General features: G+C 50.5%; 1 protein-coding gene across 5 annotated transcripts in view; it reads right to left on the reverse strand.

The window, feature by feature from the left end:
- Positions 1 to 17,848, reverse strand: part of ATRIP (ATR interacting protein) — a 1,393,117-nt gene that overhangs the window by 301,957 nt on the left and 1,073,312 nt on the right. For all 5 annotated transcript variants that reach the window (XM_069643859.1, XM_069643860.1, XM_069643861.1 and 2 more), the window contains one exon: positions 3,967 to 4,058. In XM_069643859.1, coding sequence (XP_069499960.1) covers positions 3,967 to 4,058 — 92 coding nt within the window. The remainder of the gene's footprint in view (positions 1 to 3,966; positions 4,059 to 17,848) is intronic.

Genomic DNA, 17,848 nt, shown 5'->3' on the forward strand with positions numbered 1-17,848 from the left:
TCCCACTGGTGTTGACGCTCAAGAGGCTGAGCTGGTCTGCTTCTGCATTGCAGTGCCCCGATAGATGGACAGAGGACATCCAAATCCCTTCAATAAGGGCCCATTCCCAGATTGCCACCGCCTCCATCCACAGAAAGGGTGCCACCCTGTTTTTTCAGGTAAAACATTGTCGTGAAGTTGTCTGTCCTGACCAGGACTGCTGTGTCCTTGATGAGAGGCAGAAAGGCCTTGAGTGCCAGGCCAACCGTCCTGAGTTCGAGCAGATTGATATGCAGGAGGGTCCTGACCAGCCAAACATCCAGATAAGAGTATAAGTGATGGCCCTCCAAGTGGAGACAAGCCACTGCGTTCATCAACTTCGTGAACAGACAAGGAGCAGAATTGAGGCCAAAAGGCATCACCTTGTACTAGAAGTGGTACGACAATCGTGAATGTAGACATTTCTGATGCGGCTGGTAGAAGGGGACATGAAGGTACGCATTCCTTGAGGTCTAGGGAACACATCCAGTCCACCGCACATAGAGACACTGCTATGTTCGCAGGAATAATCATCTTGAAATGTTCGAGCTGTAAAGACAGGTTCAGGACTACCCTCAGGCCAGCTTTGTTGTTCTTAGAAAAATCCTGGAGAAGAAGCCGGAGCCCCTATATGACTGAGGAACCGGCTTCACCACCTGCGTCTCCAAACGAGAAAGGATCTTTTGTAAAAGGGCCGGGGACCCTATCTGAAGCAGGGGAGGAGAGGAGAAAAGAAAAGGAAGAGGAAGACTGAAGACTGTGGAGACTATAGAAAGGATCCAAGGATTCTCGAAACAACACTTCCATCTCTCCTGAAAGAGAGCCAGACAGCCAGCCCCCTACAGGCGAGCTGTTATCTTTGACCGTTACGTCACTTCTCTTTGTGTCTGAGGTGGGAGCAGAGGAGGGGGAGTGGAAAAAAACATGCAAAGTCCTCTGCTGTTTCCTCCTGTGGTCACAGGGCCACCTGTCAGGTGGCACTATGGTCTCAAAATCCCTTGAAGCCGGTGAAAGCGCAGGGTTTGAAGTCAGTCCTGCCCTGAGACTGAGGGAAGGACTTCTGCCTGGTTTAGTTAGGTTGGCCAAGGGCTTGGCGGTCTGCATAGAGGAGTTCTTTTTTGTCAGCTCGTCATCGGTGGACGAATGAATACAATCTGACCCCTCAAAAGGAAGATCCAGGATTCACTCTTACACATCAGAAGAGAATTTAGTGGTGTGCATCCACACCGTCTGTCTCATCTCGACCCCCAGCAAAACAAAAGAGGTGATGGCTGGAAGGTTTAGAATGAATCTTAACCTCTGGCATCGCTCTGGGCAACCCTCCAGACCATCGTTCTTCGCCTGCCAAGCCATTACAAAAGGGGAAAGACCATATGCAATTCAGGCTTGGTCCCACCCCCAAAGGGGTAGTCCGGCCCGAACTGCTTGGTCACATCCCTTCTGAACGAGACCACAAGCATCCCCAGACATGTTTCAGCCTTGTTGGGCGTCATCAGTGAGGAGTAGCTTGGGTCTCTAGGCCCAGCAGGCACGGGACCCACGTCTGGGCATACCCGTCCCACTCGGGGTGACAATAGCAAAACAAAAGAGGAGATGGCTGGAAGGTTTAGAATGAATCTTAACCTCTGGCATCGCTCTGGGCAACCCTCCAGACCATCGTTCTTCGCCTGCCAAGCCATTACAAAAGGGGAAAGACCATATGCAATTCAGGCTTGGTCCCACCCCCAAAGGGGTAGTCCGGCCCGAACTGCTAGGTCACATCCCTTCTGAACGAGACCACAAGCATCCCCAGACATGTTTCAGCCTTGTTGGGCGTCATCAGTGAGGAGTAGCTTGGGTCTCTAGGCCCAGCAGGCACGGGACCCACGTCTGGGCATACCCGTCCCACTCGGGGTGACAATAGCAAAACAAAAGAGGTGGTGGCTGGAAGGTTTAGAATGAATCTTAACCTCTGGCATCGCTCTGGGCAACCCTCCAGACCATCGTTCTTCGCCTGCCAAGCCATTACAAAAGGGGAAAGACCATATGCAATTCAGGCTTGGTCCCACCCCCAAAGGGGTAGTCCGGCCCGAACTGCTAGGTCACATCCCTTCTGAACGAGACCACAAGCATCCCCAGACATGTTTCAGCCTTGTTGGGCGTCATCAGTGAGGAGTAGCTTGGGTCTCTAGGCCCAGCAGGCACGGGACCCACGTCTGGGCATACCCGTCCCACTCGGGGTGACAATAGCAAAACAAAAGAGGTGATGGCTGGAAGGTTTAGAATGAATCTTAACCTCTGGCATCGCTCTGGGCAACCCTCCAGACCATCGTTCTTCGCCTGCCAAGCCATTACAAAAGGGGAAAGACCATATGCAATTCAGGCTAGGTCCCACCCCCAAAGGGGTAGTCCGGCCCGAACTGCTAGGTCACATCCCTTCTGAACGAGACCACAAGCATCCCCAGACATGTTTCAGCCTTGTTGGGCGTCATCAGTGAGGAGTAGCTTGGGTCTCTAGGCCCAGCAGGCACGGGACCCACGGCACGGGACCCCCAGGCACAGCAGCTTGCTGGCTGTATCGATGTGGGAGAATAAAGACTCCATGAGGTCCTGCGAAACTGCCCGGGCGTCCATCAGGCCGGCCTTAAAGGAGGCTTTCCTCTCCAGAGGGGTCAGGCAGGATCTCCCCATGCTCTCGCCACAGCTTCTGGTTCACCGCAGTTAGGAGATCGTCAGCGTTAGCCTGCAGCAAATGCAACCCAGATTTGAGGAGCAACTCTTTCTGAAAGACTCAAGGGCTTTGTCCTCTTTGGACATACAACTGGAGGTGGCTCTGCAGGGGACAACAAAGGCAATGGTTTTGAATACAAAGAGGACGCTGCCACTACTAAAGGACTGGATCACTGGCTCCCCATCCGAAAGCCTGAAGCAGCTGTCCAATTTCTTGTTCATCTGGGCTTTGGCCCTGGGCTTCTCCCAGACCTTTCTCACCACCTGCAGGACATCCTTCTGGAGCAGCCGGTAGTCGAATCACCCTGTCCCCCGATCTCTGACTCTTTGAGGTAAAACACGACGATCCCTTGCCCACTGATATGATATATGGCTTTTATAATGCACCTGTACACAAGTGTTTCTAAGCGCGAAAGAGGAGGATGAACACTGGCGCCGAAGAGGAGGTCAAACTTGATCGGCCCTCTGTGGACCACCTGGAAGAGCCCCTGGGGCCCTCGGCTTGGGAGTCAGCAGCCTTAACAGCCCTGGGTCTGCCAGAACCAGAATCCAAGGTACCCTTTCCTGTGGAAGCCCCTGGGAAGGAATCTCTGCACTGAGGAGCCATACTAAACAAAGGACCTACCTTGTCTTGATGTGGGGTCCTGGAGACAAACTGTTTAAGATGACCTGGAGGGGAAGTGTGGAAGATCTCCCTCCAGCGTGAAAGACGATTCTTCAAGGCCCGGTGACAGAGCACTGCAAGCCATGCACACGTCCTGGTAGTGTTCAGGCCCCAGGCACTCAAGACAGAGCATATAGGGGTCCGAGGCTGGTGAACAAGCAATCGCAGGATGCGCATCTCGTGAAGCCTGTTGCAGCCGACATATGCAGGGGGTGGCGAGGCACCGAAGGGAGGTGAAAATTTAAGAAAACAAAGAACTGGGAGCATGTGGAAGTTCATAAGTATCCGCGCCTAGCTGCCAGGTCTGACACCGTCCGTGCGGAAAAACAGGCTTAGGCGAGCCGCCAATTTTTCACTGCCAAAGGTTCTGGTACCGCCCCCATGTTGGGGAACGCCCATTAGGATGGAGAAAGGGGGACGGGACGTATGAGTACAATATTAATACATCAGGATTAATGTACCCATTTCTTCCATTAGGAAAAAAACATCAGTAAATTAACAGGGCTACTACTACCAACGAAAAAAAGTATATACAGTCATAGCCCGCTCAATAACAAAGGACATTCTGAACTTACCTCCTCTTCCAACAAAAGCCAAAGCTTTTCACAAGCCTGTTTGTCTGGACGTGATGTGACGTATGTATACAGTGCAAGGAGTACACACGTTTCTAAAAAGTAAACAAAAGAGACACTTTCATTAAATATAACTTAAGCAGATAAAATGATCGTAAAATGCAAACAAAGATGCACAAAAATTAGACATTCGCAATGCAACTTAGATAAAGGTTTGTACAGTTTTCCTAGTCATGATGACAAACTGGTTAAATGTTTTTCTCACAGGATAAACACAGCTTTGCTATCAGAATCTCCTAAAATACTCATCTCCCTCCACCCGCCCAATCTCTTGTAGTATGGCTCCTGTGCATCTTGTGTAGATTTCCCTCTATGGTTGTTTGAGGTATCATTGGAAGTGTAATCCCAGACTTTGAGTAAACATTTTTTATTGAAATTGTAAAGAAGGAACAAGCTACTTGCTTGTAACTATTGCGCTCTGGTATTGGTCTGGCATGGATTCACATGCTCATGATTATACCCCGTCATCAGGCTGGGAATCCTTGGTAAAAGAAAAAACTGTTTCGCTTTCACTCTAAAACTATTTTTCCTCTAAACCAATCCCTGTCCTATGTGTCATACTGCCCCCATCCAATGACAGTCCTCTCCCTAAGTATCTGCCAGCCATCTTCAGATTTGGCAAGCACGTAAAGTGGCAGTATGACCAAGAAGAGCTGCAGGGAGGGTTCGGGTATGAATCCATGCCAGACCCATGCTGGAGAACAATAGTTACAGGTAAGCAACTTGTTCCTTCACCAGCATGGGCTCTGGAATGGATTCACATGCTCATGAATAACGAATACACAGCAGTTCACCATTAAACAACCACGGTGGGGCGGGGGTGTCAAGGCTCAACAGAAGTAATCAACACTTATCACTGGAACAGACTCACCTCAGGCGAACAGGTTGCGAACACTGCCTGGCCGACTCTGGACTCCTCTCTACAATTCCAGTCGATGCAAGAGAACCTCGTGAAGGTATGCGTGGACCTCCACGTCGCAGCTCTGCAGATGTCGAGCAGAGGCACACCAGAAAGGAATGCTGTCGTCGCAGCGATTGCTCTGGTGGAGTGGGCTCTTGGGCGGCCCGGCAGAGGCTGGTTAGTCAGCTGTTGACGGTGCCTGATGCAGCCGAGAGCCATCTTGAGATGTAAGCCTTGGACAAGGCCTTCCCATTATTCACAGGCCCAAAGTCCACAAACAATTGCAAAGTCTTCCAAAAACACTGTGCGTTCCACGCAAAACTTGAAGGTACGAGAAACATCCTGCGAATGCAAGGTTCTCTGCACCGGCGGCAAAGGTATTGGGAAGAAACACCAAAGGTTTGTTGAGGCGGAATACCAAGTGAATCTCCGGCATGAGCGAGGGGTGCGGCCGCAGCAGCATCCTCGATCCTCGGCTGCTTGCAGAACACGGCCTGGAACTCTAGCAGAGGTGATTGCCATGAGGATAGCCACTTTCCAAGAGCGAAACTTGAGTGGGGCTTGATGCATAGGTTCGAAGAGCGCCCCCATGAGCCTCGTCAGAACAACGTTCAGTTCCCATGCCGGAGCAGGAGACTTCACCAGCGGGAAAGAACAGAAAAGCCCCTTGACGAGTCTGTGGGACCACACCATAGCAGTGACCGGGTCCGCTGGTGGAGTCGGTGCCTGACGTGGTGGAGGAGGCTGATGTGGAGGCGTCGCATTACAGTTTCTCTTTATGCGGAGGCTGTTCAGGGGCCTGCAGCACCACCGGTGCTGGTGGCAACCTCTGCTGGATCTCCGTCACCAGGGTGTGGAGAGTCGACAGGATGTCCAAGGATATGTGCCGTGGTTGCGAAGGAAACAATGGATTGCTAGGCCCTGCGCCGCCACCGTCCACTCTTGGTCGTCGTCCATGGATGAGATGTCCATCGGTTCAACGTCAACCCTAAAGGGCTGTTTTGGGGCCTCCCTGACCCCCCCTTTCCTCCCTGAGGGTTCTGGACTGGGATTTGGGCCGGTGCTTTACCCCCCAAACTCCCCAGGGGTGCCTGTAGGCTCGGCAGCCATGTCGCGACGGGAACTCTTTGTGCCTTAGGAGCCACCCTCATAGGTCGGTACCTTCCGCTGATGCGGTCGGCACAGTCGGTTTTGCAGGAGTGGCCGAGGAGGACTTTGGCTGCGCTGGTTAAGCCTGCTAGGGCTGTGCAGCCATCCTCTCTTCCTCCGGCCTAGGCTTATCTGATTTCTCCGGGGGTGGACGACTTCCTCTTTGAGGAGGAGCTCGATGGCAGGCTGGCTACAGAGGCTGAAGACTACATTGATTGCAGCCTATCCAACCTGGGACCCGCATCAGCAGCGAACCCAGTGGAATCGGACTTGCGGTTCTTGGCCTCATCTTGGACCCCCCACAGATGGGGCGACCTCAAAGGACTTGGAGCTCTTACCAGAGGGGGACCGCTCTTCGGACTGGCTGGCCCTGGGCGAATATGACCCTGCTCGGAGCACGGGCAGAGGCCTTGTTCGAGTTGAGCCATGCCGCCAGCCTGCTATGCGTGTCTTTTGTTGTCTTCTTCGAGAAGTCCAGGCATATCTTGTACTCTACCTCCTTGTAGTCCGTGTGTAGGCAGTTAAGACATTGTAGATGTTTGTCCTCTACGAAGACGTTCCGTAGCCCGCATTTGGTGCAGGGCCTGAAGAGGGTCCTTCCCTCCTTTTTCTCCTCTGTCATGGTTGGAGGGCGTGAAGTAGGCCCAAGACAGCCTTCCAGAAACTTTGACGAATCTTCTCCCTTGAGGGGTGCAAAACTTTACCGACAACGGGTCCCCATTGCTGGCCAATGAAGAAAGAGCGCACAGGCTCTGGTGGAAACAAAAATCAAACTTTTCAGTGAAAGCGGAGAACAACTTGAGGACTCCCAACACTGAAGTGTGCAGTAAAAATCTGAAGATGCCTGCCAGAGGCAGGGTTTAGGGAGAGGACTGTCATTGGATGGGGGCAGTATGACAGTGATTGGTCTAGAGGAGAAATACAGTCCTAGAGTGAAAGTGAAACTTTTTTCTTTAACTGAGGATTCCCAGCCTGACGACGGGGAATATTCATGAGCATGTGAATCCATGCCAGACCCCATACTCGAGAATGTTCTTGCTGCTGTCAAAATAAAAAGGTTGTAGTACACAATAGCAAATTGTTCATTAAAAAAAAAACAACAAATAGAAAATTAAATAGACCTAATGGTTGCAAAGGGAATTCATATGAATGTGGGCAGTGGAACTGCATGAACGTGAACAGAACATAAAAGCACTCTGCTTCTGAGAGTTAATGACTTGGTGCTATTGGTGAAATAAAAATGCCTTAATCAGTTCTGCCATCAGTCACTCTATTTATAAAAACGGTGTATAGGCGCGTTATAAATGGCATATGATATCGTATCATATGCGTGTCCTTCACTGAAGTCCTATTAAAAAACAAACAGTGGCAAAGCCAGCAGTTTTGACTTCTGTATACGTGTTGGGCATTTGCCAGGCACTGGCCAGGGACTCGCACCATTTTGCACCTGCTAGCGTAAATATTAAGGACCCAAGTTGGACCTGTTAACCTGGGTATCTCTGATCGACCCTCCCATGTCCAACTTGGGTCCTTCCTCTCCTCCATCTCTATCCCTATCTGTGGTGTTCCCCAGGGGTCTAACCTCTCTCCCTGGCTGTTCAACCAATACCTGGCCCTTCTTGCCCACTGAATTGCCAGTCTCTGTCCAAACGTTCAGTGCGCTGCGGATGACACTCAACTCATTTTCAGGCTCCCTTCTGCCACCTCTTCTCCTTCTCTCATCTCCGACTGTCTGTCTGCTATCCAGGAGTGGTGTACCGCCAATGATCTCTGCCTTAATGCCAGTAAGACTGAGATTCTCCTCATCAGCACACCTGCTCCTTCCTTTCCGGTCATTCTCTGGCCGGCCTCTCTTGGCCCTCTTCTTGCGCTCACCTGTGAGGCTAAAAACCTCGGGGTCATCTTCGACTCCACATTCTCCTTCTCTCCTCAGATCTTTGACGTCTCTTAGAAGTCACACTACCAGCTGCACCTCCTCAGAGGTATTCTTCCTTTCTTCTCCTTCCCCCAGAAGCTCACTGTCTCCAGAGCTCCGGTTCTCACTAGGCTGGACTACTGCAACAGCATCTTTCTAAATCTGCCTGCCTCTACTCTCCGCCCTCTACAACTAATCCAAAACAGGACTCAAGTCTTGTCCTTGGCCACAAGCCCAGGGATCGTATCTCTCCAGGACTGAAATCTCTGCACTGGCTCCCAGTGGCGGCGAGAATCAAGTCAAAAACCCTCTGTATTGTCCACAAGGCCTTCTGGGGCCTGGGGCCTCAATACCTTCAACTCCCTCTTCATAAATATCTTCCTTCTTGAGCTCTTGGCTCCAACTCCATCAGGGTCGGTCGCTTCTCCAAGCAACAAGTTGGTGGTAGATCTCTCTCTTCTGCTGGGGCCTCCCTCTGGAACTGCGCCCCCCTGCCTCTCTGAAAATTGAGGAGAACCATCACTGGTTCCGGAAGCACATCAAGACGTTCCTCTTTGCTTCTGCTTTCTCTCCTCCTCTCCCTTGCTGATCTCCTGGCTGAAACTGCACTGGTTACCTGGCTACCCTCTGATCACGGGCCCAGGTCCCCTCCCCGCCAGTTGCACACCTGCACTGCCCCCCTGGCAACCCTTGCACTCTGGGGCTGTTCTGTATCCCTACAGCCCCCTACCTGAACTTGACACCTGATGTCTGCACTTACCTTTGCACTTGCCACCATCTAGCCGCACTTGTTAGTTATTGTCTTTATTTTACTGTTTATCCTATGCACTGAACTGCCCCCTCCCCCTTGCCCCTGCACTTTTCCCCATCCCCGCTCTCCTGCACTTGCGCGATCTCAATGTCACCTGGCCTAGTGAGATCGTTGTCTCCTTCTTCCCTCCGTTCCCTTCCTTTGCCTCGTCGCGCCTTGAAACTCTTGTGTATAGGCATTATAAATGCTATATCATACCAGATGAGTAGGGGCAGGGTATTCCTGCTTCCCCTTTACTGTAGGGTCAGAATCATGTGAAGTGTGCAGTTTGGGAGAACTACGAGGCTAAGGTTTAGGGAACTAAGTAGGCAGCCAGCATCCTCATTAGAAACACCAGATGTGTAGCAAGAATTCTAGAATGACTTCATTAAGGGTGGACCACTGTTAAAGTGGAATTGTAGAAAACGTTCATCCAGCCAACTGTCTTATCTAGTTTAAGTTATTATGCAGCCATAAGAGAGTGATGTTTGAAGTGAGAGGCGCATACACCCCATAAATACAGAACGCAGACCCCGACATCCAGGAGGCCAAGAAGACACACCGCTGTCAAGTGGCCCCAGAATGCACACAACTTTACTATCAGAATCCCCTAAAATACTTCCGCTGATGCAGTCGGCACAGTCGGTTTATATATCCGCCCAATCATTTGTATGGCTTTGTGTATCTTCTGTAGCTCTATGGTTGTCTGAGGCATGATGGGAGTTGTAACCCCAGACTTTGAGAAAACACTTTACTAAAATGATAAAGAAATGTTTTGCTTCAGTCAAAAATAAAAGATTATAGTGCATAACACTCAACTCTGTGCCCATAATAAAATCTTAACTTGCCCATAAAAACTGCTTGCCTCCTCCACTCATCTTGCTGCTTCTTCTCTTGGACTCTTCCTTTTGTTCAGTACTCCATTATCTAGTATTTGTCCTTTGTTTCAGTGAATCTTAGGATAATATGCCAGATGTTTAATCAGAACGAAGCCGAGTACCATTCTCATTTATTATTTGCGAAATATAAAACCAAAATATACATTTCGATTTATATTCTCAGTTGTACTGTACTCAATAAAAAAAGTATTCCTTAGCTATTCGTGCTCTGACCCTTCACGATTCAGATGAGGGTTTGGGGAAACGCAAGATGAAGTACATATGACCCAAAGCCTTTGTCACATAATTCTAACCAAATAATGCAGACAAAACAAACACCCTAAAGAGCTAGTGAATTTTACAATTGCAGAAATATCCCCCCCAACCCCTGCAAGGATTACCGATTCTTGCCTGCTCAAATTTTCCAAATCATGTTGAGTAACAAGTCTATACAGACACAGTTATGGATGTGTTCTTATTGTCTGCACAAAAGTCTCTCAATGCCCACACGTTTAAGCCCTACTTCTCGGGACTGTGAAGAACCAGCCATTAGATACAGCCTCACCCACTTTGTCAGACCAGTGTGGGTAGCCTGCCATGCAGCAAGAACATCCTCTGCATTCAACTTCACTCTCCCATGCTCAACCTGCGGCTGCTCTTGCTTCCGCTCATTCTCCATTCCCTGCCCCCCCCCACTCCATTGAAACCCGCTGCTCATAACAACCAAAGCCAGCCAGACTATGGATCTCTTCAAAGGTGGTCTTAAACTTAGCCTATTGGTCAATTAGGAAGCTCACCCACCCCCTCAACATTCTCCTTTCCACACCACTCCATACCCACGAGACCAGACCACTTTATGCGACTGAGATCTCCTCACTGCGTCTCTGTGCATCAGTCTCCCTCAAGCCATTTGCTTGCTCCTGATGCTGGCGTTGCTTCCTTCTGGAGGTAAGGCCCCTTTACTGATGACTTATTTCCATCCTTGCTGGGCACCATTTTAGCTTAGTGCCTCCAGCACCCATCTCCTTCCCCTGACCCTCCCCTCTACCCACTCCTCCTTCCCGCCAGCATTACTCTGAATTGGCCAGTACACGCCAAACATGATCAGAACACCCTTACTTCACTGGCTCCCGCAGGGCAACTGTCCCCGGGCGGCTGGCTAAAGGCTAAAGGCAAAGGCCACCTCCCTAGTTAGCACTGTATTTCTGAAATGTTACCATTAAATTGTATTACCACTTAACTGTTTTGCTACCATTTTGTTAAATCCATGTGATCTCTGAAGTTTGCCACTGCTTTAAAACTTATTGCGCTCTGAAATGAGCCATCTTGTTGAATCCAGTACAGGGGTGCAGTAAAGCTCGGGCACAAAGGTGGCATAGTTTTGGTTAGAAACATTTATCAACCAGTAAAGGGTTGTGAAAACGGCCTCTTTGTCCCTAAAGCTAAGAGGTGGTTCCCTGCCTCAAAGAAACTACTAAACAGGTCAGGATGTGAAATAAAGAGTCTGTTACTGTCGTGTCCCAAAAACCTACTTCTGACCCTAACGCTAATAACCTAAATCAAATGTGCAACAGTGATCTCTTCCAAAGTAAAGTGTTAATGACAATTCTTGCCAACAGAAACGTTCCCAATGTCTCAGGTGATCAAAATGACAAAAGTAATGCTCCACAATGTATAACTCCGAGGATTAGGGTGTAGCTCCTTTCCCCTGGATTCGTTCTGGTTCTACTTCCCTCTTTTGGGGTCTCGGATCCCATTTCTTCTTGGTTAAACTTCACTGTACTTTAATATTTTCCTATGGGTACGAGTACCAGACACCCAGTTGTGCCTTATACCATTTTGGTGGATTCTCCTGATCTATCGCTTTTGCTTTCAGGGTCCCAGACCCTCTTGTTTTCGAATTAGCGTGTGAGTGTGGGTCCCTGACTTGCAATGTGTAGTAGTAATAGCTTACTCTCCTGGCAATCTTATGCTTTTTCATGAACGGTCTCTGTTTCACTCAGGGTCCCAGACCCTTTTACTCTCATTCGAGAAGTGGGTCCAAAACCTGTAATGCTCTGCTGCAATTGCTTGGTTTACTTTCCTGTCAAGCATATGCACCCCTCTGTACTGTCGCTGCATCTTTTAGGGTGCCAGGCCCTCTTATTCCCTTTCTATGACGTTGCAATGGTATTAGGTTAATAGACCTTTTTTGAAAAGCTGAATAAAAAAAAACTATTTAGAAAGACTGCTCTGTGACCGCACCAAGCACTCTTTCTAAATCAAACTGTCAGCCCCTGCGACGGACACGATTGCACGCAGGGGCTGACAGGCAGTGTTTGTGTTGCGTGTGTGTTCACTTTCAGGGAGTGCTGGGGGTGTTGAGGCAGGAGGGTTTGGGGTGAAACCTTCCAATTTTGAACAAATCCTGTCGGGGTAAGATGCGGGTGGAGGCGAGGCAAAGTGGGGTTTCGCTTTTTGCAGGCCACCCAAAAGCGGCTGGAAAAAAAGTGTCTTTTTGTTGCCTTTTTGTTGGGAGACCTCTACAAAAAGCAAAATGATCAAATATCACCATTGCAATAGCTTGGTTTACTTCCCTGCCAAGCATATGCTACCTTCTGTACTGTTTCTTTCTGGGTCCCACACCATTTTATTCTTGTTCTGCAGTTGCTCCCTGATTCGTCCAGCACCTCTCGGTCTGCCTGCATATCTGTTTCTGTGGTGCGCGTCTTACGAGCAGCGGTGCTTCCAGCCCGATGCTCCGGCAGCATTTGGAGGTTCTCTGCTGTTCGAGGCATCCCCTCCGGTCAATTTGCGTTCAAGATTCTCTTCTTGTTGGCGGTCGCTCCGCCAGTCTCTTCTGCCTTCTCAGGATGGGGCTTTGCCTTCCAGCAGATTGCCGGACCTGGGGACGAACAGGATATTTGCTCGGGCAGCATGCAGAGGAGCTCCTTCTCCTGGGACTTACTACTCGCTCCCGTTCGCCTCCGTGCACATCCTCTCCTGATGCAGTCCCCTGTTCGCTGGGTCGATGTCTCCCAGTGTTCCTCATGTGCCATTGTGTCTGCCACTGTTTAAAACTTCCTTCGCTCTAAAGTTAGCCATCGTATTGAATCCAAGTACCCTCCGCAATGTTCTTAAATTTAGCTGTGCATTAGAATGTAGCTGGATATTTGAGTTAGCCACTGCTTTTTGACTTAGCGAGAAATTTGGGTTAGCCACCCGTTTTTAAAGTTAGCTGTACATTCTAGAGTGTAGCTAATGTATTGAAACCAGTCGCAATCTAGAGTATAGCCAATGTAGTGAATATATTTTATGTTAAAAGGTATTTATATAGCGCACCGTCACCAAAGGAATTGTTTGCCAGGCGCTGAGGTGGATCTGCAAACAAGGAGGTGGGGGTGGGTTAGTGGGCTGAAGAGGGCGTAGGAAAGTGAGAAGGTGGTGTCCTGTTGGAAGCTTCATCTTGGTTGTCACCGTTAACTGGACTTGGTTGTGAATATCGAATCAATGCGAGTCCTCGTGTGCTGTTGATGTGGCTTATGTGTTGATTATGTGTTGTTGCGGTTTGGTGAAGTTCATGCGGTTTGCTGTATGAGGTGCAGTTGAGTGGGTTTTAGTGTGATTTAAGTATGCAGACATTTGAGCTTTGGGTTAGTGGGTTATATTGTATTGTGTTGTATTTTTTTTTTTTAATATAGCGCTTTTTCCCCAGCTGTGTGACCTCAGTGCGCTTTTTCCTTGGTATAACACCCTTGGTGTCCGAATTCGATACGGTTGGAAAATTCTTGGGGAATTAGTTTAGGAGATGCGTGTGTGCATGTTGTCGTTCTAGGACTTGGGTGGCTGGCAAGGCTCGAGCAGCCCAAGAGAGGTCAGACACATGGGTGGGTGCTGTTGAGGGTTCAAGATAGATTGCTACTGTTGAGAGAGTTTATGCGAGGTCAGCTATACCAATATAAGTGAATTTTAAAGGGAAGCCAATGCATTGAAACCTGTTGCATTATAGTGTAGCCAGTAAATTAAATGTAGGTGAATTTTAGAGTAGCCAACGTATTGAATCTAGGTGATTTTTTAAAGTGTAGCTACTGCATTGAACCCTGTTGTATTCTAGAGTGTAGCCAAGGTTTTGAATCTAGGTGAATTTTAGAAGGTGGTCAACATATTGAATCTAGGTGAATTTTTAAGTGTAACCAATATATTATATTGGGTGCATTTTGTATAGCCATTGTGTAGAATTTAGCCATGCTTTGTATTCACCCCTTCTAAATTCAGCTGCATCTATGTAACCAGCCACAAGGCACGTATCACACACTATGCTTATGGAAACTATACGGCATGGCCACTCACCCGTACGCATCTGCTATTATACTCTAGACACATTGCACAGCACCTCTGCCATAAGAATGCAGCTATCCCCTATGATACAAATTCGGTTTAGCTGCACACAACAATTCTCAGGCTCTCGCATACTCTCCAGGTTACCTCTCAGTACCCATACACCTGCCAGCTCGACATGGGGGCCTAGCATGTTCTTGGCCACCCCTACCTACGTTCGTATTGGCTAAAATGCACACACACATTCTTAACTCCTCTGACTAATTTCCCATACCTGAACTTTGGTCCCCCGAGGGTATTCAGCCTACATCGCGTTGACACCATACCAATGGTGAAAGGCGCTATACAAATGACAATTACATTACAATGCCATGTGATAATGCAATTTGTTTTATTTGTATAATACTCCTCTTTAGTTTTCAGCACTTGCCTCCTAGAGTAATGTTACTTTGGTAAATCATCTTTTTTTTGTCTTATTTTTGTCCCTGGTCTATGTCACACTTTGTTCACACCCTCAAATTACCCAACGACTTCTTGTCATATTTGTGCTAATGTACAGGCACCCTTCTTGGAATGCCTAAGTTCTCTGTACATTTTTATTGGGAGTCATTTCTGATTGGAATGGACATCCATGCTCACCAAATATAAATACAATAACCAGCTGAACAGACTTATCAGGATGTGCGTGCATGTGACTGCAAAAGAAGGGCAAAGGGGATGTGTGGCCTGCAGGGCCAGCTTCACTAATGGCCTTTGCATGGGTCAGCGACTATAATTGATATCCTCCCGGTTCCTGCTATGCCCGCCGTAATCTTTTGCTAGCATGATGCAGCGGAACATCCCTCGCACCACCGGCCGCAACCTGGGAGCTTAACGCCCCCAGAATCACATCAAACGCGGTGAAGAAATGCTGCTTCGGCGTCCCGCGCCGCAACCCAAGATCGCGGCCGCTTCTACGAACCTGCATCTTGCTGACTCCTCCTCACCGGTGCGCTGCGGACATTGGGGACCGGACCCACCCCGGCGCACACTAGAGGGACATTGACGGTGCCTGCTCCGGCCCGCTCGCCAGCTTCACCTCGCTCCAGTTTGGGGTTGCCCGCGCTCCTAGCTGGCCCTGCTCCCATGAGCCCAGGATGCACTGAACAGGCCTCACACCACCAGCGCCCCCCCTCGCCACGATGAGCAGGCGCTCTCTGGCTCTTCTCTGCACGGAGGCCCCCCAGCTCGCAGCCCGCAAGATCCCAGCCTGCAGCCTGTTCCTGGACTGTGACCGGAGCCCCGCCGTGGCCGCTGGCAGCAAAGCCTTCGCATGTGACCTGCGGGAGCCTGAGGCAGTGATCCAGGAATAGCTGAGCGCCCTCCTGGAAAGGGGGCCCCCCGCCCACCATCCACAGCGTGGCCCCTGGCTCTCGTGAGGGGGTCACGCACTACTCGGGTGAGCCCAGCTGCCCCCCAACATAAGTGGCGGGCCCCGCTTCTTCCTGCCTGGAGCGCTTTGGGGTTCCCCCTTCTTTCTCCCCCGTAGGCGCTGGGGCCCCCTGCCCTACGCTCTGGCCCCACCCGCCAACAGCCTCTTTCTGGAGGTCTCTCCTGCGGGGGGTTGCCTAGCCTTCTGGGGCCCGCAGCAACAGCACCCTGCTGACCCCGCTGAACCACTTTGTCCCCTGCCTGTGGGGGCCTCTGAAGCCTCAATTTGTTGCCCCCCAACCCAGAGCGTGATGCCTTCCTCAGCTTCCTGGGGCACCCCTGCCCACCTCTCCTCTTTTCCAGCCGGGAGAGCCTGCCTTCGCCATCTGCACCCTGGGCTCCCACTGCAGAGGGTGACTCTGAAGCCTGTGTCCACCCCACACCGCAAGGCTGCTCCACCACGGCGACCTACACCATCCCCTGAAGGCCTAGAAGCTCTTCCTGCCTACACAACCTCCTGGGGCGCTCCGGCCCATTCCATCTCCAAATCTCCCTGGCCTCCGCCATCTTCAGATCCTGCGGCACATGACTCGGGGCTAAGCTCCCGGAGGGCGCCCCCTCACCTCGAAGCCCTGAAGTCCTCCAAATGGGCTGACATTTCTACCATGCCGCAGGCCTCGGACAGGGGAAAGAGGGTAGACCCCCCTAAACTTACACCCCAGAAGGCGACCGACGACAAAGGGACGCTCGCAACCAAAGAGGACCTCCAGGCCTTCATGTCGGATATCAAATAAGAATTCAGAACCTGTATGACAGAACTCGTCGCTAAACTAGAGCAAACTGAGCAAAGGGTCAGTAGCATCGAGCAGAGAGTGGGGGAGGTCGAGGACCTGGCCGGGGACCACTCCAACTCGCTAACAGAGATACAACGCACCGTCCAGACATTAATGGAGAGAACCGAAATTCTCTAATTCAAACAGGAAGACATGGAAAACCGTTCTCGCCGCAACAACCTGCGCATCCAAGGGGTGCCTTCTTCAATTTCTGACAAGGAGGTTCCTGAATACGTAAGCTCCTTTTTCCTGGCCCTGCTACCAGATTTGGACGAAGCCCAGCTCCTACTTGATCGAACCCACAGACTGCGCACTCGCCGGGGAATAGACACAGACCCCCCTCCGGATGTTATCACAAGAGTTCACTTTTACACCACTAAAGAGGCCATCGCAGCGATAGGCCGCTCAAAGGACGATCTTTCTTTCTAGGGCGTCCCACTACAGATCTTCCATGACCTCTCCCCTCTGACTCTTCAGAAGCGCAGAATGCTCTGTCCGCTCTCGCTCTTCCTACGAGATCCGCAGATTCGCTACCGGTGGCTCTTTCCCACGGCACTACAATTCTCATACAAAGGCACCCCCTGCACCATCAGCCACCTCGACAATGCAGCTTCAATCCTCCGTCCAGATTCTGCTGGGGCCTCAGACCCATCCTTTCCGGGCCGAACAAGCCCTGCTCCAAATACAACCTCCCCCAAGCCGAGACAGGCCCCCTGGTCAAAAGTGCAGAGAAACCGCAAACCCAAATGACGAGCGAGGACACCCGTGCAGGATACATAGCACTGGAACCACCTAAATCTTTTGAGCTCACCGCGGACCCCATGCGGTCCATACCCTCCTCCAAGGTAGATGCCTCCATTTTACACGGAGAGACTTTCAACCATGTTGGTCATTCTGTCAGACGACAGCCTGGGTGGCCAGGGGTCGGTCCGATAGTTCAAAACCGGTCCCCTTGGTCGCAGTTTGGAGCCCCCGTTGATGGCCCCCCCGTTGGACGCCGAGGTTGGAAGTTCAGATCTCCCGTTGGAGACCATTTGTAAAAATCTTTCAGCCACAGGAGACCCCAAAGCTGCCGACCCCTCACAGCTATGGCTGACTCATCTCGCCCCCATTCCCCCCTGCAGAATACAGACTTGGAGGGCCAGCCCCCACATCTAAAATTAAAGCTCACTACTCTGAACGTCAGGGGTTTGAATTCCCCCAGAAGAGGAAATCCGTCCTGCAAAGGCTACAGAATGATGGGACCTCAATCGCTTTCCTACAAGAAACACATCTAATCCCAGCAGACTTTTCTCGCCTGCGAAGCAGACTCTTCCCCCTACAATTTCTGGCATCCAATGGAACCAAGAAGAGTGGTACCGCCATCCTTTTTGCAAAGGACTTGAAGCCCCAGATCCTAGACTCGCTAAGATGCTAGGAGGGTCGCTTTATGGCAGTCAAATGCATCATCCTCGGCCAACTTTACACCCTCGTCTCAGCCTACGATCCGAATGAGCACCAGGAAGGATTCTATCAGGATCTGGAAGATTCCCTTCTTCCATTCATTGAGGGGCAAGTAGTCATTGGCGGAGACTTCAACGGCGTCCTGGATCCCCTTAAGGATAGGTCTCACTCCCCAACACCGAGGGACCT

The sequence above is a fragment of the Ambystoma mexicanum genome, chromosome 2p (assembly GCF_040938575.1).
Source record: "Ambystoma mexicanum isolate Mex_15411 chromosome 2p, UKY_AmexF1_1, whole genome shotgun sequence".
Classification (NCBI taxonomy): domain Eukaryota; kingdom Metazoa; phylum Chordata; class Amphibia; order Caudata; family Ambystomatidae; genus Ambystoma; species Ambystoma mexicanum.